This window comes from Populus alba, chromosome 5 (assembly GCF_005239225.2).
Source record: "Populus alba chromosome 5, ASM523922v2, whole genome shotgun sequence".
NCBI classification, from domain to species: Eukaryota; Viridiplantae; Streptophyta; class Magnoliopsida; order Malpighiales; family Salicaceae; genus Populus; species Populus alba.
In genome coordinates this window covers 8,227,128-8,253,616 of record NC_133288.1, presented here as the reverse complement: position 1 = coordinate 8,253,616, position 26,489 = coordinate 8,227,128, and the positions used below count along the sequence as shown (strand labels likewise).

Genomic DNA, 26,489 nt, shown 5'->3' with positions numbered 1-26,489 from the left:
TCAAGTAGATCTGAGTCTAGCAACTTCACCTTTGATGCTCTCAACTTCCTGTTGACAATGAGCCTCTCTCTGACCTTTTTTTTTTTTTTTAATTATCAATCTTTTTTAGTCTAATGTAGTAAATCGCCAATAAGGGAACCTATTTTTCATCCCGTTACATGCATGATAAATATATGACATGTAATCTATATGATGAACTTGCCCTTCGAGGGGTGACATATGATCATACGTCTTGCATGATGAAACAAGAATTTTTATTCTTGCTCAAACTCTACAATAGAAATTTCTTGAGTAATGACCATTATATCCCCCGAAAGTCCTGAATTCAAGATGCTTCAAGAAGAGCTTGTTCAGATGCAAAACAATATGTATGGAGCATACATCCTAAATGCAGGTTTTAATCTTTTTACGTGAGACAAATGGTAGGTTTACTACTTGGTCTCTAAAAAAGGATCTCTTGTTGTTTCAGTTATCACCCTCATAAAGGCAATATGGGGGCTCAACAGATAGTGGGATGGCACATATACCAATCACTAATAGTGTAAGCACTCAACGAAGAGTTGGGGTTTACACAAACTTAAAACTTGACTAAAAGTTGTAAGGTAAACTGCTAATCCTCCACCTAACCTGAAGCTTGTGTGTGCTTTCAAAAATTAAAACACTTGATGCATGAGAGAATTTCATACAATGCATGAATAAAACAAAAATAAAATGAAACAATAATTTCATATAATGCATGAATAAAACAAAAATAAAACAAAACAAAACATAATAAAAAAACTTGAACACTTCAAAAAACAAAGCGGCGTCCCCGTGGAGTAGAAAACAGTACCTTCCCCAGTGGAGTCGTCATTTTGTCGCACGTCCCCGAGCGGCGTTCGATGGCGATTTTCATTCGTTTGTTTGATTTGAGGAGTCGCCACCTAGTATTTGATTCAGGGCTACTAGGAAACCTAGGTGTACTGGTCATTGTAATAGATTCATGGGTAAAGGACTGGTTGTGGCTAGGAAAGGTATTAACACCCTTAACACACCCTACCTAAGGTAAGCTCTCTGTGGTTTTGATGTGATTTAAAAATTTAAACATATTAATCAAATTCTTAACGCTTTAATAAATTAGTTATTAAATCCGAAAAAAATATGTAGAAACTTCCTATATTTTCACGAGAAATACAACATGATTTTATTTGTCCGTAAAATACTTGATCATATGCAAATTAAACCATTAAATTCTTTTTTTTTTTAATTCAATAACATACATAAAAAAAATACAAACACGCACATCACTTTTTACTATGCTCAACTCACACATCATTTTTACATATTACAAAATAACAGAAATTGAAATTAGCCAAACAAGACCTTAGTACAATGCGTGGTGCTCACACACCACCGCCACTGATGGTGCATGGATCCACGTGTCGTCACTGGTGAAGACCAGCAAACGGGTGGATCAGGTTCGTCTCCTTCTCTTCCTGCTCGTACCAGTGGTGGATCTCCCAGTCACCTGCAAGGCAACCCAACAAACACAAACAGTAGATTTCACTTTTGTTTCCCCCCCTTTTCTTTTAGATCTGCCACTATCTCCCTTCGTTAATCCTTTATTATTCTGTGCAGCAATGTCGCAAGCAAAAAACCTTGCCCACAACAGCAGTAAGAAAAGAAAAATGATGACATTGTGTTTGAATTGGTTTGGAAATCAACATTTATAAGAGAACAACGAACAAACAAAATATCAAAGCTGGACAGCAAATTATAAATCAAATTTCGGCTGTGAAAGAGATGTATGAGTACATGGCAAATATTAAAAATTGAAATCGAAAAGAGCTACGATTGGAGAGAATACAATACGTTATTCAATATGATCAAACATGGAAATCAATGTACATGCTTTTTATTTATAATGAAGCATAAAAATCTATATCGAACGACATTACACCTTTATAAAATCTTCATCTTCAGCAGATTTCAATAACGTCCCCAAGAACAGCATGCCTTTTATTTATAAAATAAATAACTTTATTTGAACTTTAAATTGAACAATAAGACAAACACTAAGTTTATTTTTAGAGTAAACAATGACATATTAAAGATGAGTAATTTTCCCTGGTTACCTACACGATCTGGGTTGATGATATGTAGCTCAGGGCCTGTAATTTTTTTTTATGTCCGATCTGGGAAGACTAATCTCACTTTGAGCATTAGCAGCAACCAAAAATAACAATGGGAGTGTTGCCACAGTTAGACAATAGTTATTTAACATTCATTTTTTGTCCTTGAATAATTTCTATAGTTGAAAAAGAAACAAATCTTGTCCTGTGACCATTTCATAGCCAACAATACCATAAGTAGCCAAGAAAGAAAAAGATACATTATTAGAATAATATGATAAAAATAATTGCAGGGTGTGGGATAATGCGAAGAACATCACTTCATAGGGATGTTGCTTACACTGTGACTCGTGCAGGATGCTTTGTTACATCAAGACGGATAATGTAGGGATAGAGAAGGGAACCGCAATATATATGGTTTCCAATCTTGATCCCACTTGAAATCAATGCCAAACCCGGATCATAGTAATGATCTGTCGGTTTTCCTTCCAAATCTACGATGAATACACCACTATTCTTTGACATATTAATTTCTCCTATGTACTTCGTATAGATTCCCGTAAGCTTCCGAAGAAAAGGATGTTTGAGTGCTAGGTCCAGTGCAACTGTGATTTCCTGTTGTATTTTTATAGCAACATTAATGGTGTTATAAACATAAGTCATACTATAGAGGTCTCTAGGTGAAAGGAAAAAGAAGATTCATGTAAGTGAAGAATAACAGTAACGCAATGAAATTACCGAGGCTAATGCAATATAGTAATGGCCATGTCCATCATGATGGATGTTATCAGGCAAGCCAGGCAAATTGTCAATGAATGTCTCTAGGCTCCCTTTTTTCTTTCCTTGTATGTAATATTTTCTACACCTTCTCCTGCAATAACCAGTTCAAAAAGGTGAATTATAAGAACTTAATGATAATTCATAGATAGTTGGTGGTGTTCGATAACCTATAAAATTTATTATCTCAACATTTTGTTAGCGTATAGCCTTATCCCTGGGCGCATCTTTTAGGGCAAAAAAAAAATCTCCTTATAAAAGCCAAATGAAAGAAAGAAATATCAAAGAAGCCAATTTCTCGAAAACTAGCATGCGTGCTTGCAAGAACGTAAATAAGATTACTCAGATCATACATGAATGTTTCGCAGAAGACCACATATTGTTGATCTGGTGAGACCGCGACTCCATTAGCAAGGTAGAGGTCACGAGCCAAAACCTTGGTCTCTTTGGTAACTGGATCATAGCTGATTGCTCGACCATATGGCTTACCCTCCAAAAGGTCCCAGAAGAACTCGAGCAGATTGTATTTGTATGAAGCATCTGTAAAATAGATGGTGCCATCTTCTGCTATAGCTACAGCATCTGTGAGTTTAAATTTTACCCCCTCGGCCTCATCAGCTAGTAGCTCCACTTTACCCTCTCCACTTATCTTTAGTAGTCCCTGTTATACACAACATTATAAATAACAAGCATGTGCAGTAATTGACGTAATACCAGTGCTATATATAAGACATTAGTAAACTTGTATTAAATACATGAGAAAACAATACATTGAAAAATGATCATATTTTCAGAGTTGATTTCAAAACAATTAAACTTATAGACATAAGACTAAATATAAAGATAAATAAACCTAATTTTGCAAAAACTATAATGATCTTGAGAAAAAGATCGCATTCGCTCATACTTCTATGAGGGAAAAGTGATTTCATTCAAAACATATTATATCACTCCCTAATAAGCAAAATGCGATATTTGTTTTCTTTTTTCCTCTAATTACCTAAAACAAAATGTGCAAGCATCTTTAGTGATGGCAACAAAATAAAATAAAAAAAAAACAATGAATTTGTGTCAATTATATTTAATATGTGATTTTAATTATGAGATTATCAACCTGTTTGGGAGTATAGTTGCGGTTGCTTTTGAAAGTAATTTTCGTGTCGAAATGCATTAAAATGATGTTTTTTTACAATAATTTTTGAGATCAACGCATCAAAACATATAAAAAAAATTTAATTTTTAACAAAAAAATTTAAATTTTTTAAAAACACGGATACAATCGCTTTTCCAAAGACTCTTATATAACTATATTAATACGGGTTAGTTGTAAAATTCACATGTCAAGTCATATACATAACCCTAAAGCAAGAAAGTGTTAATTTAGTTGGCTAGTTGTCACATTCTTTACCCTTCTAAGCTTTTTCTTTATTTGAGTCTTTGTTCTATTTGTTTAAGATGAAATGCAAGATTAAATTCATATGAGCTATTAGAGAATTACATATTAAATTGAAAAGAAATAGACTAGGCTGGGGCGAAATGAAATTCAAGACTCGAAAAATTAATATTGATTAAAAAATAAAAAAGAAAAAGAAAAAGGGTTGACGCGTGGAATAAACATTCCACCATGTGAACCGGACAGCCATGGTCTGGTGGTACAGCCTCCAATCTCCAAAAATGGTAATTCTTTCCGCTATTAGACTCATCGCATGAAAGCGGTCATCCTAAAAACAGTGCATGGTTGAAAAGGAGTATGTGGCTTTAGGCTCCGTTTGTTTGCAGGAAAGTGAATTTCTTTTGGAAAGTGAATTCTGGGGAAAGTGAATTCCGGGAAAGTATTTTTCGATGTTTGGTAGTGTTATGGAAAATGAACTGGAAAATACTTTCCAGTGTTTGGTTGTATTATGGAAAATGAACTGGAAAATAATTTATTAATGAATTAATTTTTTTTTCAAATTTATCTAATATATATATAATATTTAATATAAAATATTTAATCACTTACAATAATAATAAAAAAAATCTAAAATGTATAATGATGAATTTTTTTTTATTATATCTTATATTCATACATAGCTTATTTTATAAAATATAACTATATATATCATATCATAGAGAAATAAGCTTGTGAAATATTTTTTACTATTCCATGAAACCATTTATAATTCCATTACGTACGAAATATATCAAACAAAAACTATAGTTTTAATAATATTTTTAGCATGTAATAAAATTGGATAAAATATTAAGGTATAAAATTCACTCTAAACTAGTTTTTTTTTTTTTAAATGTTAAAAAAATAGCACATTTAAAATAATAATAAAAAAAGGTTCCCGCAGGCAAGTAAACAGTGCAAGAGAACTGCATTGTTCACTATTTTTGAGTGAACAGTGTATACAATATAGTGTTCATGTTAATTGCACTGTTCATTGAACAGTGCAATTAACATGAACAGTTAAAAAAACATGAAAACGCAGGATTGGGCCCACCTCTGGCCACTGTCTTTATGAAAGGAAAAAAAAAGAAAAGTGTTTTTCTTTTTTATCAAAAGAAAAACACTTTCCTCCGCTAAAGTTACGTTTTATGTTTTGACCGGAATTAAGTTTCCGTGGACTAGTTTTCTATATTGGTATCAAACACCGGAAACTAAGAAAAACGAATTTCAAGAATTCGTTTTTCTAGAAACAAACAGAGCATTAGCCACTATTTTTTCTTCTCTTTCCTTTCTCATATTCTATGTGCTCTGGAAAGAGAAGGGTCTCCATTTTTTTTATTTTCAATTCCAGTCCCTTTGGTTTTAATTCATTAGAAAACGAGAACTTCTAACTATTTTGCAGAGAATCTATGTTATATCAAGGAGATCAAACCAAAACACCAAACCCCAATTTCAATCCAACCAATTGCTAAAGGAAAAAACAAAAAAAAAAAGGTCACCAACCTTGAAAGCATCGGCTACAATAACTTCATTATCGTGTCCAAGGGCGAGTCCGAGAGGCCTACCTCCAGTGCTAACCCAGCTCTCCACGATAGTGTCAGCAACTGAGTCATTAATCGTGACTCGTTTAACCCACCCATCAGCGCAAGAAGTGTAAATAACACCCGAATTGCTATCATATGCAATATCTTCTGGTCCAATCAACTGCTTGAAACCCACAAGCTCGGACCCTTGAAGCATGTGGTCATTCTTCCTCAAAGCCTTCAATGGTGGCTGAGTCAGCTCGTGGATCGGCAAGTGAGCTGGTTCGAACGAGTCAAGTTGGAAAACGAGTGTAGCTACCAAGACAGGAGATAGAACCGTTAAGAGAACAGTAAAGAAAGGCCATGAGGTCTTTATTGATGTGGGTTTCGGAGAAGATGGTGAGCTTGCAGATCTAGACTTCGTTGCCATAGCCAAGGGGGGTTGGATAATATTGTTATCTAGATACTGCAGCAAGCATTTAAATTATGAAACAAGTCCTACTTGGCTGTAAGTAAAAATTTGTGCTCCGTTTGTTTTTAGTAAAGTTTTTTTTTTTTTTAAAATGAATTTCAAAAAAAATAAATTTTTGGAAAGTATTTTTTTATATTTGGCAGTGTTATGGAAAATAAACTGGAAAACACTTTCTAGTGTTTGTTTGTGTTATGAAAAATGAACTGGAAAAAAATTTATTAATGAATTAATTTTTTTTCAGGTTTATCTAATATATATAAAATATTTAATATTAATATTTAATCACTTACAATAAAAAAATAAAATTTAAAAAGTATAATAATGAATTTTTATTATTATTATATGTTATATTCATACATAGCTTATTTTATAAAACATAACTATATGTCATATCATATTATATAGAAATAAGCCTATAAAATATTTTTTAAGTAAAACCTATTAATATATTTTTTTCAATTTTAAAAGCTTAAAATAAGTTTTTTTTTCATAAAGCCAAATTAATTTTTTTTTTCATATGACAATATTTGCTTGAGAACATTTTATGATGTTGCAGTGCCACTTGCATACTATGCTCATCTTGCTGCATTTCAAGCTCGTTTCTACATGGAACCAAAGACATCAGACAGTGAATCAATTGCAAGTGGCATGGCTGGTGGACGTGGAGGTGCTGGTGTGGGTACCGAAGGAGAGATTTGTTTCAAGTGAAAAAAGAAAGTGTTTTCCAATAATAAAAAGCGAAAAACACTTTCCTTGACAAAGTGAGGAAAATGGTTTCCAGGAAAGTGAATTCCTGGAAACAAACGGCCCGAAATCCTTCAAAGATCCCTTTTTTCCTTTTTTTTTTTGTTTTTTATATGCACGAAAACCACAATTCTAACGACTACAAAAACAATTAAAAAGAGCGGATTAAAAAACAAAAACATCTTCTCGCAGAACTCGATTCATCAATAAAATATTATATACATTCAATTCTAATTTATACTTCCTACAAGTAGAGGTGTTCACGGTTCGGTACGGTTTCAACCATAAAAACCAACCGAACCAAGTACCTCATATTTTTTAAATTACAAACCGAACCGAACCGAATTCTAGTTCAAACCGAACCGGTTCGGTTCGGTTGAATCCGGTTTTGCAGCTAAAAAACCGAGAAACATAATCATTAAATTAATGGGCTTTTTGACTTTTTTTTAATGGGCTTAAATTAAATTGAGCTGTTAAATTTTCTTATTGGGCTAAATTTATAGGCTTTTTAATCAAAACTCTTTAAAATGTTATAATTTGATTAATTTTGTTATAAGCTTTCTAATGAAATTAAAATATTGAAATTTTTTTGAAATGCTTAATATAATAACAATAAATCTGATATGTTTTATCTTACTATTTTTAATATACAAAGAAATATGCTATGAAAATTCAATTCAATGCAATATGCAAGATGCGTGATCAAATTTGGACACCTCAAATTAAAAGAGGTGTTCACACTAAAAAAAGTTTACATTAGCAAATAGATACATTAACAAATAGCAACTAGTAATAAATTATCAAAAACATTCTGCATAAGTTGAAGAAAAAATCCGACACCAGCACTACAGCAGCATCCAAAACTTCCAGCAACAGCAAAAGCCAAAAGATCCAGCAAGGATAATCTATAAAAAAACACTAGCAAATTAGCAACATATTATAGTCAATGAATAAAATCTTTAGCTACAATGTCATATTTCTTAAGGAGGTTTTGGTGATTTGTTTTTAATTGAAATAGTAGTTTTTATTTTATTTTAATGAATATATATATATATATATATATATATATATATATATATATATATATATTATATTTCAAATTGAATTACTTGTAGGCTCGTCTTTATTGATGTTCAAACTGTGGAGTGAATTTTTATAAAAAAAGAAAAAACTATGGAGTGAATCATGGCTAATTATTACAAACCTTACATATATGTATGACAGTATGAGTATCAACTATCAACATAGGAGAAACACAAGATTATACGACAGAAAAGGATGTTGAAACTCAAAATATTCCGAAACGCAAAACCTGGCCCGACAAGGCTGGTAAAGAAATTAAAGAAATAAACCAAACTGTGGGCCAAAAGCAAAAACCATGGGCAAAAACCATGGACAAGTCAACTCCTCTCAAAGCAGTTAATTAAGATATACCCCCTTGGCATTTTCTGTTTGCCAGGTAACGTTGATCATACGATCTGTATGAACAACATCTCAACTTCTCACAGCCTGCCAGGTAATGTTTTCTTAATCTTCCCTTCTATTTCTCGATAAGTTAATGGCAGGTGTCACTTTGCCCTCATATACACGATGGATTTAGCATGAATATTCTTCACCGGACCCCTTGAAGGGCCCTCTCTGTTTTTCACCCTAACTCTGCTTCTCGGCTTTTACGGGTTTTTATTTGTGTTTTATAGAAGGTGATATAGCCAGGAAGCAGACAACATGAATATCTAAAAAACAAATCAAACTGTGATCTTATGCTTTGTTGATATGTCTGCTTCAACTTGACCCAACTTGGTCTCTACACGGCTGACCTCTGCTAGAACACATGCCACGCTGTTTCTACATATATATATAGCATTTCTTCTAGCAGAAAACCATACGTTAATCATGAAATACACAAGATGAAATTTACCTTGTTGTCGTTGCTAAAATAAAAAACCCTGAAAGATGGAGACGGTTTCTGGAAAAGATGAAGATGGAGACGATTTCTGGAAAATAAAAATATGAAGATGAAGATGGAATAGACTTGGAAATTTAGAAAATACTTTTAAAATTCAAACTCATGAAACAAAGAATCAAAGAAGATGAAATTTAGTCATTTACCTTACTGTCATTGCTTCAATGAAGAAGGTTTATGGGAAAGGAAGATTGTGAATTAATTATTGAGGAAGATTGGGTTTTTGATGGAAATGGAAAGGAAGATGAGGACGGCTTTGTGATTGTGAGAGAACTGAGATAAGAATATGTTAGGGTTAGAGAGGGAGGCCATCCAATTAGGTTAACTTAACTAATTATAGTACTTTTTTTTTTAATGGTTTAATGGGTCTGGTTCGGTTTGGCTCGGTTTTTGGGTCAAAACCGAAACCGAACCGGACCTGTTAACATTTATGGTTTTTTAAATCGGTTTAATCGGTTTTTACTTTTGGTTCGGTTTTTTCGGTTAATTTTTCTTCGGTTTTGTCGATTTTCTCAGTTAATCGATTATTTTGAACACCCCTACCTACAAGTGCATTCGAGCGGGAGATGACTTTCGAGGAAGATGCCTCGAAATAATCAATTATATGCATGTGGAAGATGACGTGCACATCATTTATATGATTTTATTGTCAAGCTTTTTTTTTTATTCTACCTTTCTTTCTTTTTTTTTTCAATTTTGTCGCACGTGTGCGGCGGCGCGGCGATCGTCCACTACCAACCCTTCATGATGGTATGGTGTGTCTATTTGGCGTGGAAAATATGGTGAGACAAGGAGTTCTTTGTCTCTAAGCTAAAAAATGGACTGGGAGTCGCCACCTAGTATTCTGGTTACTAGGAACCCTAACTGGTCTCAGAGATGGGGTACGGAGACTGGTTGCGTAAAGGGAAGGTGTTAGCACCTCAACTACGCCCTACCTAAGGTAGGCTGCATTGTTTTGTCTAATAAAATCTAAGTCACGTTGTGGTTTCCTATTGTCCAGGATATGCATTACATGTAATGTCATACCCCGGGTTCTATTGTCCAAACAAAAAAAGAATTAAATATCCGGAATACGCATTACGTGTAATGTCATACCCCAGGTTTTATTGTCCAAAAAAAAAAAAGAACTAAATATCCGGAATATACATTACGTGTAATGTCATACCCCAGGTTTTATTGTCCAAAAAAAAAAATTAAATATCCGGAATATGCATTACGTGTAATGTCATACCCCAGGTTTTATTGTCTAAAAAATAAGAATTAAATATCCGGAATATGCATTACGTGTAATGTCATAACCCAGGTTTTATTGTCCAAAAAATAAAATTTTTGTTGTTTTTGAAATATTGGCCAATATTCTCTTGACTTTAATAAACTGGTTATTAAAGCCAAAATGCATGCTAAAATATATTTTTTTTTGTGTATGAAAAATACAATATGAATTTTTAGCTTTGAGACACCTGGCCGTATGCACAAAAACATTTTTTTCTCTTTTTTTTTTTTTTTTTGTATTTTTGTGGAAGTTTTTGACGAAAACCGGGTATTTGAAAATCAGATTTTTGTATTTTTAACAACATAAAAACAAATATCACCCAATATTAATCAAAATGACATAAAAATTATGCGGAAAAATTATAAAATGCTGAAACAAATATTTTTGATTTTTTTTTTTGAAATGGGCCGGGTCAGGCCCAAATACATGGGTTGGGCCGAACCTGGCCCAAATGCATGGGCTGCTTACTGTGCACATAGTAACCGGGTTACTGTGCGCACAGTAACCAGAGAATTAATTAGTGTGTATAGTAACCGGGGTTACTGTGCACACAGTAACCCGTGAATTAATTAGCCAGTTACTGTGCACAGCACAGTAACTAGCTAATTAATCTTCATCTGGTGCAGAACGTAAACGTTCTGCATGCAGATGAAGCCGAAGCCGAAGCAAAAAAATGGCAGTGGAGAAAGTTACCTGGAACGGTGGCGACGCTGGCGGCAGCGGAGGGCGCGGAGGCGGTGTAGTAGTCGGCGGCTGTCCTCTTTCTTTCTCTCCTCTGTTTCTGTTCACCGTCACCTTGGGTCAGTTTTTCTCCGTTATTCCCTCTCTCTGTTCTTCTCCTCTTCTTCCTCTTTGGTTCTGCTGTGGCGGTGGCAGTGTCGATGGTGCAGGATGGCGGTGGCAGCTGTTGTTGCTCTTCTTCTCCAGTACTCCTTTCTTGTCCCTTCCCTTTCTCTTCTCTGTTTCAGTGGCTGGTTTTCCCTTTCTTCCTCTGTCTTCTTCTTCAGTTTCCCTCCTCTTTTCTACAACCCCTCTCTCACGTTGTTCTCAGCTTTTTCTTCTCCCTTTCGGTCCCTCTTCAAAAAGCTTAGTTCTCTCTCTCCCTCACGGTTTTCTTTCAACAATACTGCCAGCCCTCCCCTCTGTTTTTTTTTTCTCCCCTTTTCTCCTGCTGTTCTTCCTCCATTTATAGCCCGTGATCATGTGTGTTTTTTTTTTTCATCGTGGGGTCATGCGGCGGCTGGTCGGGCGTGGCTGTCCAGGCGTGCCTCCCTCAGTTTCGGCGGTCGGCCAATGTCTTCGGTCGGTGGGCTAGAGGGACCGGCGGTCGGTGGGCTGGAGGGACCAACGCCATTAAATATACATCTTTTTTCCTTCTTTACTGCTGTATGTTAGGCGGGGAAGAAAGGGGAACAGTGCCGTTCAAAACGGCACCGTTTAGCCCTTTTCTGTTTTTTTTTTTTTTTTTAAGTATGAAACGGTGTTGTTTTGGATAAAACGCGCCGTTTCATTTAAAAATGGCGTCAGAACGCGCTAAATTCCAAATCAGCCCTCAATCATCTTTTTCTTTTCAATTGCGTCCCTACCAATTTCGGTCCCTGCCCCCATAGTTGGCCGCGTTTTTCACTTTGGTCCTTGGCCTCTGATTTATGCAATTTAGCCCTTAATTGATCAATAAACTTCTAATTTCTTCAATTAGGCCCCTGAATCAATTCAATACAGCTCCCTCTATATTCGCGCCTTTTCCAAATTGGTCCCTGGTTTCGGATTTTCGCAATTAAGCCCCTAATTGGCCATTAAACTTCAAAATTCATGCAATTAAGCCCCTGATTTGGCCTAATAAATTCCTACAAAATATATTTTGGCCCCAGAACTTAAATTTCTTCTAATTAAAGCCTAAATTGATTTAAAAATCAATTTTTCTCGCAATCCAAACCCCTAAAAATCCCATTAAAAATCCAATCATGTCCATAAACCTCCAAATTTAGGCTTTTTCCTCAAAATTCAAATTTTCCTTCTAAATAGGGCTCTCATCCTTCAAGAATATACTGCCAAAAATCCAATCTTTGTATTTTTAACCTCCTGGACCAATTTTCTGACCATTTTCTGAGCGCTTCCCCCCTTTGTTATTTTTCTAACCTCCTTTGGCTATTTATTTATTTGTTTTTTTTTATTTGTTTTTTGCGGGGGACCCAAAAATGGGTTACAACAGATGCCCCCTCTTTACAATGCTTACGAAGCAAGGACTTTGCAAAGTAAGTTTTGTAAAGATAAACAAAAGTAAACTTCTGAAACTGATCTTCTCATAACTTGGTTGATCCGAAACCCTTCATTTATAGCAATTCTCTCCAACCAGAACTAAAATCTTTGTGTGGCTAGGCTAAACTGAGATCCCTTCGCCGATCCCTTTCAACCAGAACCGAAAAAATCCTTTTCAATCAGGTTAAACTGAGAGCTCTTCACCGATCCCTTTTAACCATAACCAAGGTCTGTGTGGTTGGGTTGAACTGAGATCCTTTCGCTGATCCCCTTCAACCAGAACCAAAATCCTTTCCAATTAGGTTAAACTGAGATCCCTTCGCCGATCCCTTTTAACCATAACCAAGGTCTGTGTGGTTGGGCTGAACTGAGATCCTTTCGCTGATCCCCTTCAACCAGAACCAAAATCATTTCCAATTAGGTTAAACTGAGATCTCTTCGCCGATCTCCTTTAACCATAACCAAGGTCTGTGTGGTTGGGCTGAACTGAGATCCTTTCGCTGATCCCCTTCAACCAAAACCAAAATCCTGTGTGGTTAGGCTGAACTGAGATCCCTTCGCCGATCCCCTTAAACCAGAACCAAAATCAAATCCTTTCCAATTAGGTTAAACTGAGATCTCTTCGTCGATCCCCTTTAACCATAACCAAGGTCTGTGTGGTTGGGCTGAACTGAGATCCTTTCGCTGATCCCCTTCAACCAGAACCAAAATCCTTTCCAATTAGGTTAAACTGAGATCCCTTCGCCGATCCCCTTTAACCATAACCAAGGTCTGTGTGGTTGGGCTGAACTGAGATCCTTTCGCTGATCTCCTTCAACCAGAACCAAAATCCTGTGTGGTTGGGCTGAACTGAGATCCCTTCGCCGATCCCCTTCAACCAGAACCAAAATCAAATCCTTTCCAATTAGGTTAAACTGAGATCTCTTCGTCGATCCCCTTTAACCATAACCAAGGTGTGTGTAGGGTTGGGCTGAACTGAGATCCCTTCGCCGATCCCCTTCAACCGGAACCAAAATCAAATCCTTTCCAATTAGGTTAAACTGAGATCTCTTCGCCGATCCCCTTCAACCGGAACCAAAATCAAATCCTTTCCAATTAGGTTAACATCGCTGATCCCCTTCAACCAGAACCAAAATCCTGTTGTGGTTAATCCTGCGATTCCTTCTGGCAATCTCCTTTAACCATAAATATGTTCCTTCTTCAAGATGATAAGGTTTGAATTGAAAATTCTTCTTGATTGATCTTCCTATTCCTTTGAGATTTCCCTAATGTTAGAGTTTATCTCATCTTCTTCCCATTCCAGGGTCAAAACCATGAATCTTTGTTGTTTCTCCAAATCAACAATTCTTTCTTTGACCCTAATCTTGCTGGACTATTGAGGATTTTTTTTTTTTTTTTTTTTTACCAAGTCAACAAAAATGTTTGATGCAATGCTTTGTGGTTGGATGCCATGCATGCATCCTTACCTGTTTTGAAAACATAGGTCCCCTCACTTCCTTCAATTTCTGACACTCTCTCTTGATACGACCTTGTTCATGTGCTCGCAATGGCATGCTGGATTCCTTTCTCATCAAGTCTCTTCTTTCCATCTCATCCCAGGGAAGAAGATCCCCAACCTTGTCATTAGGTGACCCTTTTTCTAAAATGCATGCTTTGTCATTGCTTCTTACATGCTCTTATCAGTGCTTTAATTTGTTTTTCTCGAATTAAAGGCTTTTTGGTTTTCGTTCCAACACGCAACAAAATCTTTTCCAAAAAAATCCTTCAAAAGAATTGAATTTGTACATGACAACCGGAACCTTCAAAATATGCATCAAAAACTCTTTTAAGCAAATCCTATTTTGGTTTCTGGACTGCGGTTTGTCTTTAAGCCAAGGCTTTTATCCAAGGTGGCCTTCTGTTTAAGCTTTAAGTATCTGTATCTATGTGAAGAAACCGTGTAGAAAAGGGAAATGTTTCCTAAAAGCGGATTATCACTCATTTGTCAAATCCTGTGAGATATGAGACCAACGTTTATTAACCCAAATTATGTGCACTTGATTAGAAAGGACTTCTGAATGCTTGTGATGTAGGTTATGTCTATGGGATATGAAAGAAAAGGACGCTTTAAGGCTCAACAGTGTTTGAGGGTTTAAGGACTTAAGACCACTCTTTTTTTGAAACTGACTCATAGGTTGCATTTGGAGAAGCCTGCTTAAGGATCCTCCTCTTGGTCTTCAAGCATTATCAAACCATCATCTTTTTTCTTTTTCTTTTCATGGGATTGCCCCCAATTGTGGGGTTCTAACCTTCAAATATCTAAGTCCTCGTTTCTTTCTCTCCTTTTTCTGTGTTTTGTCAACCCTTTTCTTTTTCTTTTTTTTTTTTTTTTCTTTTTTTTTCTTTTTTTTTAATTGTTTTCATCCTTAACAAAAGATCTCTTATTGCCCCCAGTGTAGGGTGTGGTCTTAGTCGGGTTTTCATAAAGAAGAAACTCAATCCGGCTCAAATGGGGACTACAAAGGATAAAAAAATTTAGAAAGTGAAGGGATGACAAAGATGGCCTTTCCTCATTTCAAAACGCACATTATTAGGATTGATAAACCTTGTTCTTATCTTGGAAGGAAACATGCTATCAGGGGCAGGGTTTCATCATATGGTTAGCTTTAGGGTTTGCTTGGTTCAGTCACCTTTTTACTAGGAATAGCTTAAATTTTATTTTTGAGCGTTTTATGATATATTCCTTGTAATCATGCACAAAACCGATTCTTTCGAGAGATTTTTTTGGAAAGAAACAAATTACGCATTGTGAGATCCATGCAATGAAAAAAAAAAGGTCTTTACACAAAGAAATCATGGCCAAACTTGCTTTATTGATTTTAGGAGAAAGCTGAACACATTAGACATAATATCTCTTTACAGAATCAGAATTCACAGGTCTGGCTAGATCTTCTCCATCCATTCTGGACAACTTCAAAGCTCCTCCTGAGAAAGCCTTCTTCACTATATAGGGACCTTCATAATTTGGGGCCCATTTGCTTCGATCTTCTCCTGGTAAAGCCAATAGTTTCTTTAGCACTAGATCTCCTTCCTGGAATATGCGAGGTCGGACCTTCTTGTCATATGCCTTGGCCATCCTCTTCTGGTAAAGTTGGTGATGACAGATTGCAGCCAACCTCTTTTCACTGATCAGGTTTAACTGTTCATATCTTACTTTGGCCCATTCAGCTTCTTCTAATCCTGAATCCATTAAAACCTTCAACGAAGGTATTTCTACTTCCAAAGGCATCACCGCCTCCATTCCATATACCAGAGCATACGGAGTAGTTCCTGTCGAGGTCCTTACTGCAGTGTGATATGCATGGAGAGCGAACGGCAACATCTCATGCCAATCCTTGTAAGTGATTACCATCTTCTGAATAATTTTCTTGATGTTCTTGTTGGCTGCTTCCACGGCACCATTCATCTTGGGCCTATATGGTGAGGAATTTGAATGCTTGATTTTCCACTTGGTGCAAAGCTCCACGATCATTTTGCTATTGAAATTCTGTGTATTATCAGTCACTATCTTGTCTGGTGGACCATAGTGACAAATCAAATCTTTTTCTATAAACTTCTTCACCACTTTCTGTGTTACATGAGCATACGAACTGGCTTCTACCCATTTTGTGAAGTAGTCAATAGCTACGAGGATGAATCTATGCCCATTGCTGGCTTTTGGGTTAACTGGTCCAATCACATCAATTCCCCACATCGCAAATGGCCAAGGAGATGTTAGGTTAACAGAGGGGTTGGAGGTGCATTGACCTTATCACTATGTACCTGACACTTGTGACATTTCCTGACATAGTCGATGCAGTCTTTTTCTAATGTCATCCAGAAGTAATCGGCCCTTTGTATCTTCCTTGCTACCATATGCCCATTAGCATGAGTTGAACAAATCCCTTCATGCACCTCCCGTAAAGCATTTTTAGCATCTGTCTCATTCAAACACCTTAGCAAAGTTCCATCAAATGATCTTTTATACAGAATCTCTCCGTCCAGGTAGAAATCCATGGCCAGCCTTCTTAGGGTTTTCTTATCCATCTTCGAAGCTCCTACTGGATATTCCTGATTTTGCAACAAATTCTTGATATCGTAGTACCAAGGCTTTCCATCTACCTCTCCTTCAACTGAGTAGCAATGAGCTGGGTTATTTCTGATGTCTATGTGTACGGGATGTACCTTATGCCCGAGATCCATTGTTGCCATAGCAGCTAACGTGGCCAAAGCATCCGCAAAATGGTTCCCTTCTCTTCTTAGATGGGTGAACCTTATCTCTTCGAATTCTTCTGACAGTGTGGATAAATATTCCTGGTATGGCCTCAACTTTTCTTCCTTTGTTTGCCACTCTCCTTTCACCTGACAGATAATCAACATTGAGTCCCCATATACATCTATCTTTCTGATCTTTAACTCTAATGCAGCTTCTAAACCCAAGATACAAGCCTCATATTCTGCAGTATTATTGGTACATTCAAAACACAATTTAACTGAAACTGGATATTGTTTCTGGTCAGGAGAGATGATCACCGCACCGGCCCCATTACCATAAACATTTACTGCTCCGTCAAAAAACATGGTCCACCAATCTGTCTTCTCTTCTCCCACTACTGATAATACATTTTCATCAGGGAAATCAAAATCTAATGGCTCATAATCTTCCACCGCATTATCAGCCAAGTGGTCTGCAATGGCGCTTCCTTTCACGGCTTTCCTTGTTGTATAAACTATGTCATATTCTGACAACAGAACTTGCCACCTGGCAATTCGACTTGAGAGATAGGGCTTATCACAGATGTACCTTAGTGGATCCACCTTTGAAATCAACAAAGTGGTGTGGTACAACATGTAATGTCGTAATCTTTTTGTCGCCCATACCAATGCACAACAGAGTTTCTCTATCACCGTGTATCTAGACTCACATTCGGTGAACTTCTTACTAAGGTAATAAATGGCCCTCTCTTTCCTTCCAGTTTCATCATGCTGACCCAATACACACCCCATAGCTGTTTCAGTTACTGTCAAATACAGTATTAAAGGCCTTCCTGATACAAGAGGAACAAGCAAAGGCGGATTTTGTAAGTATTGCTTGATTTTATTGAATGCCTCCTTGCACTCCTCATTCCAAATCCCAGGATTCTTTTTCCTCAATAGCCGAAAGACAGGTTCACACATTGTGGTTAGCTGAGCTATAAATCTGGCAATATAGTTCAATCTTCCCAAGAATCCTCTCACCTCCTTCTCCGTCTTTGGGGATGGCATAGATTGGATGGCTTTCACCTTATCAGGATCCACCTCTATACCTTTATCACTTACTACGAATCCGAGCAACTTTCCTGACTTAACTCCAAACGAACATTTGGTAGGGTTGAGCTTCAGTTCATATTTTCTCAAACGCTCGAATAACTTCCTCAAAACCTTTACATGGTCGTCTTCCCTCTTGGATTTGGCAATCATATCATCTACATACACCTCAATTTCCTTATGCATCATATCATGGAATAAAGTCACCATGGCTCTCTGATAAGTGGCTCCTGCATTCTTCAAACCAAACGGCATAACCTTGTAGCAAAAGGTTCCCCATGGTGTAACAAAAGTCGTTTTTGCCTTATCTTCTAGAGCCATCTTTATCTGGTTGTATCCCGAGAAACCATCCATAAAGGAATATGTGGAACTACGTGCAGCATTGTCCACCAAAACATCTATATGTGGCAACGGAAAATCATCCTTGGGGCTAGCTTTATTCAAATTTCGGAAATCCACACATACTCTAATCTTTCCCTCCTTCTTTGGTACGACAACAATGTTGGATACCCATTGTGGATACTTGACTACTTCAAGAAAGCCTGCATTCCATTGTTTCTCGAGTTCTGTCTTAACTTTGATCCAAACATCCGGGTGAGCTCTCCTCAACTTCTGCTTGACTGGCTTGCAACCTTCCTCCAGCGGTATCTTATGCACGACGATATTTCTATCCAAACCAGGCATATCCTCGTAGGACCAAGCGAAAACATCTACATATTCTTGTAAGAGGGCCTTTATTTTTATTCTTTCCTCAGGAGTGATTAAGGTCCCTATTTTCAATTCTTTTTTAATCTGATCATTACCCACGTTTATGGTTTCTAGTTCTTCCGCAGCTGGTTCCCAGGTTTGTTCATGTTGCTCTACTAACTTTGTAAATTCCTTAACATTGCTTTCATCCCATTCTTCTCCTTCCATGGTGATAACATGTTCGTTAAAGTTTGGCCATTCATTCTTGATGCTAAGTGTATGTGATGTTGTGGGAAGATCCGCTTTCAGGGTTCCTGAAAGCGGAAAGTGTTTGGTGTAAATGCACAGATAAAGGGACAAATTTGGAAAACGCATGATCTCATTACTTCAAATCAAACAAAAGATGGGCTCAAAGACAATGAAAAAATCTAATTGACATCATGAGCCTTGATTGTCAACTAGGGGAAAATAAAGCAAACAAAAGCAATGACAAAAGCATGTTAAAGCAGACAAAGTTGGTTTACATTTTAAACACTACTGGGGCTTCTTGAGTCACCCAATTTTTGAAACTTCTCGCCATCGGCTAGCTTTCGAATTAAGGTTTTAGCAGAGACTTCTTCCAGGGTGTGGATAGTCAGTTGTGGCAGTGCCTTCATCCTCCCTTCCCGCTACCGTATTCATGTTACCTCCTTCCCCTTCATCCTCTTCCAAGGTGTTTATGCTCATATTTGATAGTTGTTGACCAAGCTTTCTGCTCCTTTATCGGGTCGCATTACATATGTAGCTTTTGAGAATGTCACTCTAAGGGGAGGGATTTCAAGCTTCTCCTCTTCAGGCTCTCTCCCTTCAATCCTAGCCATTCTTCTTTCCCTTCTCCGACTAACAGCCCATCGATGATCCTCTTTTGTAGGTTTGTACCCTAGCCCAAATCTTTGATCAGCACAATTTCATCTTTGTCAGGTTAGCCCATTTTGGTACCTTAGTTATAAGATTATACAGAAAGGGATCCCATCTTCCAAGAAACAATGAGTTGCCATCCTTGCTGCTTCTAAGATCTTTGGCTTTTTTAGTACTGTATTTTCAGGTATCCCAGTCAGTATTTACAATCTCAAAAGTATGGATATTATCATCCTTACAATCTTCTGCTTCAATGAAAGGTATGGCTACATTCTTTATCATGGAGATTGTTTCCTCAGCTTTGACAGTCACCAACATCCCGTTCATGATATACTTCAAGCATTGGTGTAATGATGAAGTTACCGCCCCAGCCGCATGGATCCAAGGTCTCCCTAACAACATACTATAGGAAGGGTGGATATCCATAACTTGAAATGTTATTAAGAACATTTGCGGCCCCACATATAGCTCCACTTCTAAAATCCCCATTACTGGTCGAGGTGAGCCGTCATATGCTCTGACCACCATGGTACTTGGCTTTATATGAGATGCATCGATCGGCATTTCCTTTCAAAATATGCTTTGGCAACACATTAAGAGCCGAGCCATTATCGACGAGCACCTTCCCTATTAGGCAGTCTTTGCACCTAACAGTAATGTATAAAGGCTTGTTGTGTCCGGTACCTTCAGCATCAAGCTCATCAGACGTGAAGTAGAGGTAATTAGTTGCGTGGATTCTCCCCACCAAAATGCTCCATGGTTTTCTGTTCAATGTCTTGGGGTACATACGCCTCATTCAAAACTTTTTGCAAAGCGTTCCGATGTGGCTAAGAGTTGAGTATCAAAGACATAAGGGAGATCCTAGCCGGAGTCTTTTTTTAGTTGATCCACTATGCAGTATTCACTATGTTTTATCAACTTTAAAAATTCATTTGACTCCTCTTCGGTTACTGGCTTATTAACTTCTGTTGCTTTGTCAAGATCTACCACTTCCTTGCCTTTTGCCTTCCTCAACTCTTCGGGAGTGAAGCACCGGCCACTCCGAGTTAACCCACTGATTTTAGTTTGGAACAAAGGAAGAGGGGCTTGAATGTTGGCAGCAAAACCATAATTATAAGGCATGGCATTATGGTTTCCTTTGGTGTAGGAAGGTTTAGCCAAGATTAATTTTGGTGGTCCATTAGCCGTTGGTTGGACCCTACATACTCTGGACAACTTATCTTGACCCTCCAACATACTCACCCCACGACTGTCTTCCATGGGTTCGATCCTCAATTCTCCCAACGTCATCATTTTCGCAACCTTCTCGCGAAACTCGGTACAGTCTTCAATATGATGTCCCTCTGTCCCATGGAAACCACAATAGTCACATCCCTCCAAATGGCCCTCGACATTTATCTCGAGAAATCCTGACTTTAACAACATATCATATAACCCCTTCATGGATACCTTTAACACCTTGCTTTGATTCCCAACCTCTATCATGCCCACTCCACTATTACTTGCGGCATGATTAGGTAATGGATTTGAATTGATGCTGGGTATGTCTTCGAAGGATACCCACCCCCTTTTGATAAGCTCTAACAATCTCCTTTTAAAGGCGTAGCAGGTTTCAATTCCATGCCCTGAATTGCCGGCATGGTATTCGCAAGTTAGTTCGGGTTTATACCATATAGGAAAGGGTGGTTGGATTGGCGGTAGAAGGACCGGAGCTATCTGTCCAATGCTCAACAATTTAGCATACAAGTCTTTTAATGGCATGGGTAATGGAGGTAACTGTTCTGAAGTGTATCTTGTAAATGGCCTTTGGTGGTTGTTTTGGTTGTTTGATTGATGATTGGGGTTAAAAGGTTTGGTAAGGTTTATGTGATGGGTAGGCATTTGTGGGTTTTGGTGATTCACTTTTTTGCCTTTGTACCCGCCTTCCAAATTGTTGACGTCACCTTCTCTTTTCCTTCCCATAAAACCTTTCTTCTCTAAAGGCTCCGCTATGCGCCCAGCCTTAATTCCTTGCTCTATTCTTTCTGCCACACGTACAGCATCATAGAAATGTTGAGATGAGCTACCCATTAAATGCTCATAGTAGGGTGCCTTAAATGTATTGGCGAACAAAGTCACCATCTCCGTTTCTATCAAAGGGGGTTGCACATGTGTGGCCTCGTCTCTCCATCTTTGCGCATAAGCCCTTACTGACTCCTGGCTTCTCTTTTCCATTGACATAAGGCTTGTTCGATCTGGAGCAATTTCCAAATTGAACTTGTATTGCTTAAGGAAAGCCTCCACTAAATCTTTCCATTTCTTAATCCTGGCATTATCCAGCCTCATGTACCAACTTAGTGCGGAGCCTGAGAGGCTGTCTTGGAAAAAGTAGATCAGCAGCTTATCGTCATGAATTACCTCAGCCATCTTATTGCAATACGATCGAAGGTGAGTGTTTGGGCATTCCAACCCAGTGTACCTTATGAACTCCGGTATCCTAAAGTCTTTTGGTACCGTGATGTTTGGTACCAAGCATACTTCAAATGCTCGCTTGGGGTCAAACCAGTCATTTCCTTCGACTGCTCTCAACCTTTCTTCCAAAGCTGATATCTTGTCATCGTTCATAAAACCAGTGGACCTATTATCGGAAGGCCCATCTGCGGTTAAATCTACAGTGATGTGAGCTTGAGGGGGCTGAATGGGAATGGCAGGTGCAAAGTGCTGCCCCGTTACTGAATCTGCCCCCAAGTTCTGAGATAACCCCGGGGCATGAGCTGGTGGTGCTCCTATAGGTGGTTGGGTAGACGTTCCCTCCCCGTTCTTGGCTCTTAAAAGCTGTTCAAGCAGATTGGTCATTCGAGCAACTTCATTCCTTACGGATTCCAATTCACTTTGGTAGCGGGATTCTAGGATGGCCCTCTCTTCATTCTCCATTCTTGATCTTAGCCTAGTGTGGTGGACTTTGGAAGGGGGACCTATGTTTCACGATCTGGAACTGGAAAAATGTAATGAATGTATGGTAAAGAACAATGCATGATGCATATGTAATGAGTTTACTTTTTTCAAAAAAATCGATGGATGGCCGACATTTCTTCTTGTGTAATGGGCATGGACTCTTTTTGTCACATTTATTATCAGGAGTAGTTTTGCTCATGTTGCTGCTTTGGTAGGCTTATCCTTACTCTATAAGAGATTTTCTTCCACAAAAAGATGGGTCAAGGCCCCTTTTTCATTCATAATATTGGCTAATACAATCTCTTGAAAGAGGATAAACAAAAAGGAACAAAATACATCAATCTTCATCTTCATCCATATCTCTAGCCACTGGTAGGAAAGCAAGGCCTCGATTCTCAATTTTTTCTAAGAATGCATCTGTCTCAGCCAAGCTTTGTCGATAACGAAAGATGTCTCTCCCCACCCTTCGAGCATTGGCTCTAATGATTCGTGCATGAATAACAGCTTCATCCATTTGCTTGTCTACTTTGGCCATCTTCTCCATAAGCAACATGTTGTTCCGATTCAATGTATTGTTGTTGGTGTCGATCTGTTCTTTATGTTTTTCTGAAGCTTTCAACCTTTCGGTCAACTGCTTTACCTTTTCTCGTTCTTTGTCAAACTTCACCTTCAACATCCTAATTTCATTTTTCTTAGCTACCAAATCTGCCTTATCAAGCTCCTCTTCTTTCCCCTTTCTTTCAAACTCTTGCAGCTCAACTAGCCTACTTTCCATCATCACATATTTCTTGTTTAACTCATCATACCTCTCATTTCAGTCTAACAACTCTGCTTGAACATGCAAGAATCTGTCCTGATTGAACCCAACATTCTCTTGATAGTCGTTGAAGTCGGCTTTCAATGCTTCCAATTCAGAGCTGTTTTGCATCGAATCCAAAATTAGTCTTCCTCTTTCTTTCTCGGACTCTTCTATTACATCCTTTGCTTTGCTCAACTGCAGCTCCAACATCACTATCTTCGCATCTCTAGATTCAAGTTGTTCATTTAGACCCACTCTTATTTTGTCTCCTTCCATCATCATACTTTCTAATGCTGTTTTATCTCCCTTACTTTTTTTCAATTCTATTTGGAGCCTTTCTAATTGCTTCATAAGGTCTTCCTCATTGCTGACCTTTTTCCTTTTCAACGACCCATCTATAATTTGCGAAGGCCTATCTTCAGAACATGGCTTTTTAGGAGCGGCAGCTGGGGTCACATTCCTCCACTTTTCATATCCTTCACTTGAGCTAGGGTCTCTCATCCTTTCAGACTCCTTTTGAATTACAGTCAAATGGCTCCAATCTTGTTTGATAGTCTCGAGCACTTCTCGCACGGATTGATCCTTAAAAAACCCGAAAAATTCAGCAAGTCCTACAGTTCTTGGGATGTGTTGTATGCCGCCCAATTGTCTTATCACCAGAGTCGGAGCATAGCTGACATAACCTGTAATCCCAATTAAAGGTACCCAACATTTTTGTCCACAACTTACTATGACATCAACCGACTTAACCCAAGGGGCCTTCCAATTAAAGTTGCTATTAGGTAACTCTTGTAGTTTTTTCATCCAACCTTGATCACCTAGGTTTCCCCATTCTTCTTTCTCCACTATCTTCAAGGGTTTTTGGTTAAACCACCAAAAATTATTAAAGATCGGCTTCTTTGTTTCAACATGGCTTACCATCCAGATGTATAATAACTGAATACAACATCTCGCTACGCCTTTCCCCGTCTTCCTAAAATGGTTGAGGGTCAAAAAGGTCTCAGCCAATATGGCGGTTGTAGGGTTGATATGAGTATTTTCATATTCCACAAATGCAGCAGCAGCTTCTAGACTTATAACCCCTTTTAAGCTTGGAAATAACACGAGACCATATATTCCCAAAGCGATTAACCTGTCTCTTTCTAGCATGGACCCATATTGTTCCTTCTTCTTTTCTAGTTCAACCTCTAGAGATTTCCATTTTAAGCCGCTGCCATTCTTTTCTAAAAATCTGCTCAAATGTGGAATCTTCAGCAACTTTGACAACTCAGGAATCACCTTGTCATTTCTCAAAGGAAAATAAACCCTGTGCAGATGTTTGGGAAACTCTGTCAACATTCCATACTCCTCTATAGTGGGACACAAATCCACATTTCCAAAGGAAAAACATCTGTAATCGGGATCCCAAAAGTTTATCAAGGCTTTGATTGCTGGGTTCAATACTTCTATCTTTGCAATTTCTAGCAATCGCCCATATTTTCCGGAAAATGCCGTCTCATCGATGTTCTGGCTATGGACCAATATTCTCTTCTCACATGCTACGTAATTCAGGTCTTTAACTACTGGAAGCTTCCTTGCATCAACTCTAGAGCAATCTCCCTCTGATAATTGTGACAATTCAGAGTTCTGCCCATATTCCACAGTAGTAAATTTGGTAATGATAGCCATCTTATCGTTTTTTTTTTGTTAAAAGACCTGAAAATCGGATGCTTTATGGTTAGGATCATGTTTTATGCAAAACACGTTTATGCTTGACAAGGGTAGGTTGGCTATTCAGTCTCTAAAAAAGGGTCTCTTGTTGTCCCAGTGATCGCCCTCGTGGAGGCAATATGGGGGCTTGTAGGCAACGAGATGGCACGTGTACCAACCATTACCAGTCTAAGCACTCAGCGAAGAGTTGGGGTTTACACAAACTTAAACCTTGACTAAAAGTCGTAAGGTAAGCTGCTAGTCCCCCACTTAACTTAAAGTTTTTCAGTACAAACTCTCATATAAATGATGCATGACACAATCTATAATGCATGAACAAATATGTACAAATTTAAAGCATATGAGCAAATAAAAAAATAAAACACATAAATCCAACAAAAAAAAAAAACTAGACAAAACAATGCTTAGTCCACAAGGTCCCCAGTGGAGTCGCCATTCTGTCGCACGTGTGCGGCGGCGCGGCGATCGTCCACTACCAACCCTTCATGATGTGTGGGTGTGTCTATTTGGCGTGAAAAAATGGTGAGACAAGGAGTTCTTTGTCTCTAAGCTAAAAAATGGACTGGGAGTCGCCACCTAGTATTCTGGTTACTAGGAACCCTAACTGGTCTCAGAGATGGGGTACGGAGACTGGTTGCGTAAAGGGAAGGTGTTAGCACCCCAACTACGCCCTACCTAAGGTAGGCTGCATTGTTTTGTCTAATAAAATCTAAGTCACGTGGTGGTTTCCTATTGTCCAGGATATGCATTACATGTAATGTCATACCCCGGGTTCTATTGTCCAAACAAAAAAAGAATTAAATATTCGGAATACGCATTACGTGTAATGTCATACCCAGGTTTTATTGTCCAAAAAAAAAAAAAGGAATTAAATATCCGGAATATGCATTACGTGTAATGTCATACCCCAGGTTTTATTGTCCAAAAAATTAAAATTTTTGTTGTTTTGAAATAATTGGCCAATATTCTCTTGACTTTAATAAACTGGTTATTAAAGCCAAAATGCATGATAAAATAATATTTTTTTTTTGTGTATGAAAAATACAATATGAATTTTTTAGCTTTGAGACACTTGGCCGTATGCACAAAAAACATTTTCTCTTTTTATTTTTTTATTTTTTTTGATATTTTTGTGGAAGTTTTTGACGAAAACCGGGTATTTGAAAATCAGATTTTTGTATTTTTTTAACAACATAAAAACAAATATCACCCAATATTAATCAAAATGACATAAAAATTACGCGGAAAAATTATAAAATGCTGAAACAAATATTTTTGATTTTTTTTTGAAATGGGCCGGGTCAGGCCCAAATACATGGGTTGGGCCGAACCTGGCCCAAAATGCATGGGCTGGTTACTGTGCACATAGTAACCGGGTTACTGTGCGCACAGTAACCAGAAAATTAATTAGCGTGTATAGTAACCGGATTACTGTGCACACAGTAACCGTGAATTAATTAGCCAGTTACTGTGCACAACACAGTAACTAGCTAATTAATCTTCATCTGGTGCAGAACGTAAACATTCTGCATACAGATGAAGTCGAAGCCGAAGCAAAAAAAAATGGCAGTGGAGAAAGTTAC

At 37.8% G+C, this 26,489-nt stretch overlaps 2 protein-coding genes across 2 annotated transcripts; both read right to left on the bottom strand.

Moving 5' to 3' along the window:
- Positions 1 to 1,262: 1,262 nt before the first annotated feature.
- On the bottom strand, positions 1,263 to 6,321 carry LOC118029968 (protein STRICTOSIDINE SYNTHASE-LIKE 5). Its single transcript, XM_035033972.2, has 5 exons — positions 5,824 to 6,321; positions 3,242 to 3,549; positions 2,850 to 2,982; positions 2,452 to 2,726; positions 1,263 to 1,507 (listed from the first exon to the last, which is right to left on the bottom strand). Exons 1-5 carry the CDS (start codon positions 6,271 to 6,273, stop codon positions 1,504 to 1,506), a joined length of 1,170 nt encoding a protein of 389 aa, XP_034889863.1. The 5' UTR covers positions 6,274 to 6,321; the 3' UTR covers positions 1,263 to 1,503.
- Positions 6,322 to 15,432: 9,111 nt separating this feature from the next.
- Positions 15,433 to 21,633, bottom strand: LOC118030066 (uncharacterized). Its single transcript, XM_073409394.1, is given in 10 exon segments — positions 15,433 to 15,828; positions 15,943 to 16,161; positions 16,356 to 18,787; positions 19,181 to 19,268; positions 19,343 to 19,485; positions 19,703 to 20,033; positions 20,035 to 20,211; positions 20,213 to 20,341; positions 20,343 to 21,487; positions 21,621 to 21,633. Coding segments are annotated over 10 exon segments (5,073 nt in total).
- Between the last annotated feature and the right edge of the window lie 4,856 nt (positions 21,634 to 26,489).

Coding starts and splice junctions, on each gene's coding strand:
- LOC118029968 (XM_035033972.2), bottom strand. CDS start 6,273: ATGGCAACGAAGTCTAGATCTGCAAGCTCACCATCTTCTCCGAAACCC. Junction 3,550..5,823: donor TTGTAGCCGATGCTTTCAAG/GTTGGTGACCTT, acceptor TGTGTATAACAG/GGACTACTAAAGATAAGTGG. Junction 2,983..3,241: donor GTCTTCTGCGAAACATTCAT/GTATGATCTGAG, acceptor TGGTTATTGCAG/GAGAAGGTGTAGAAAATATT.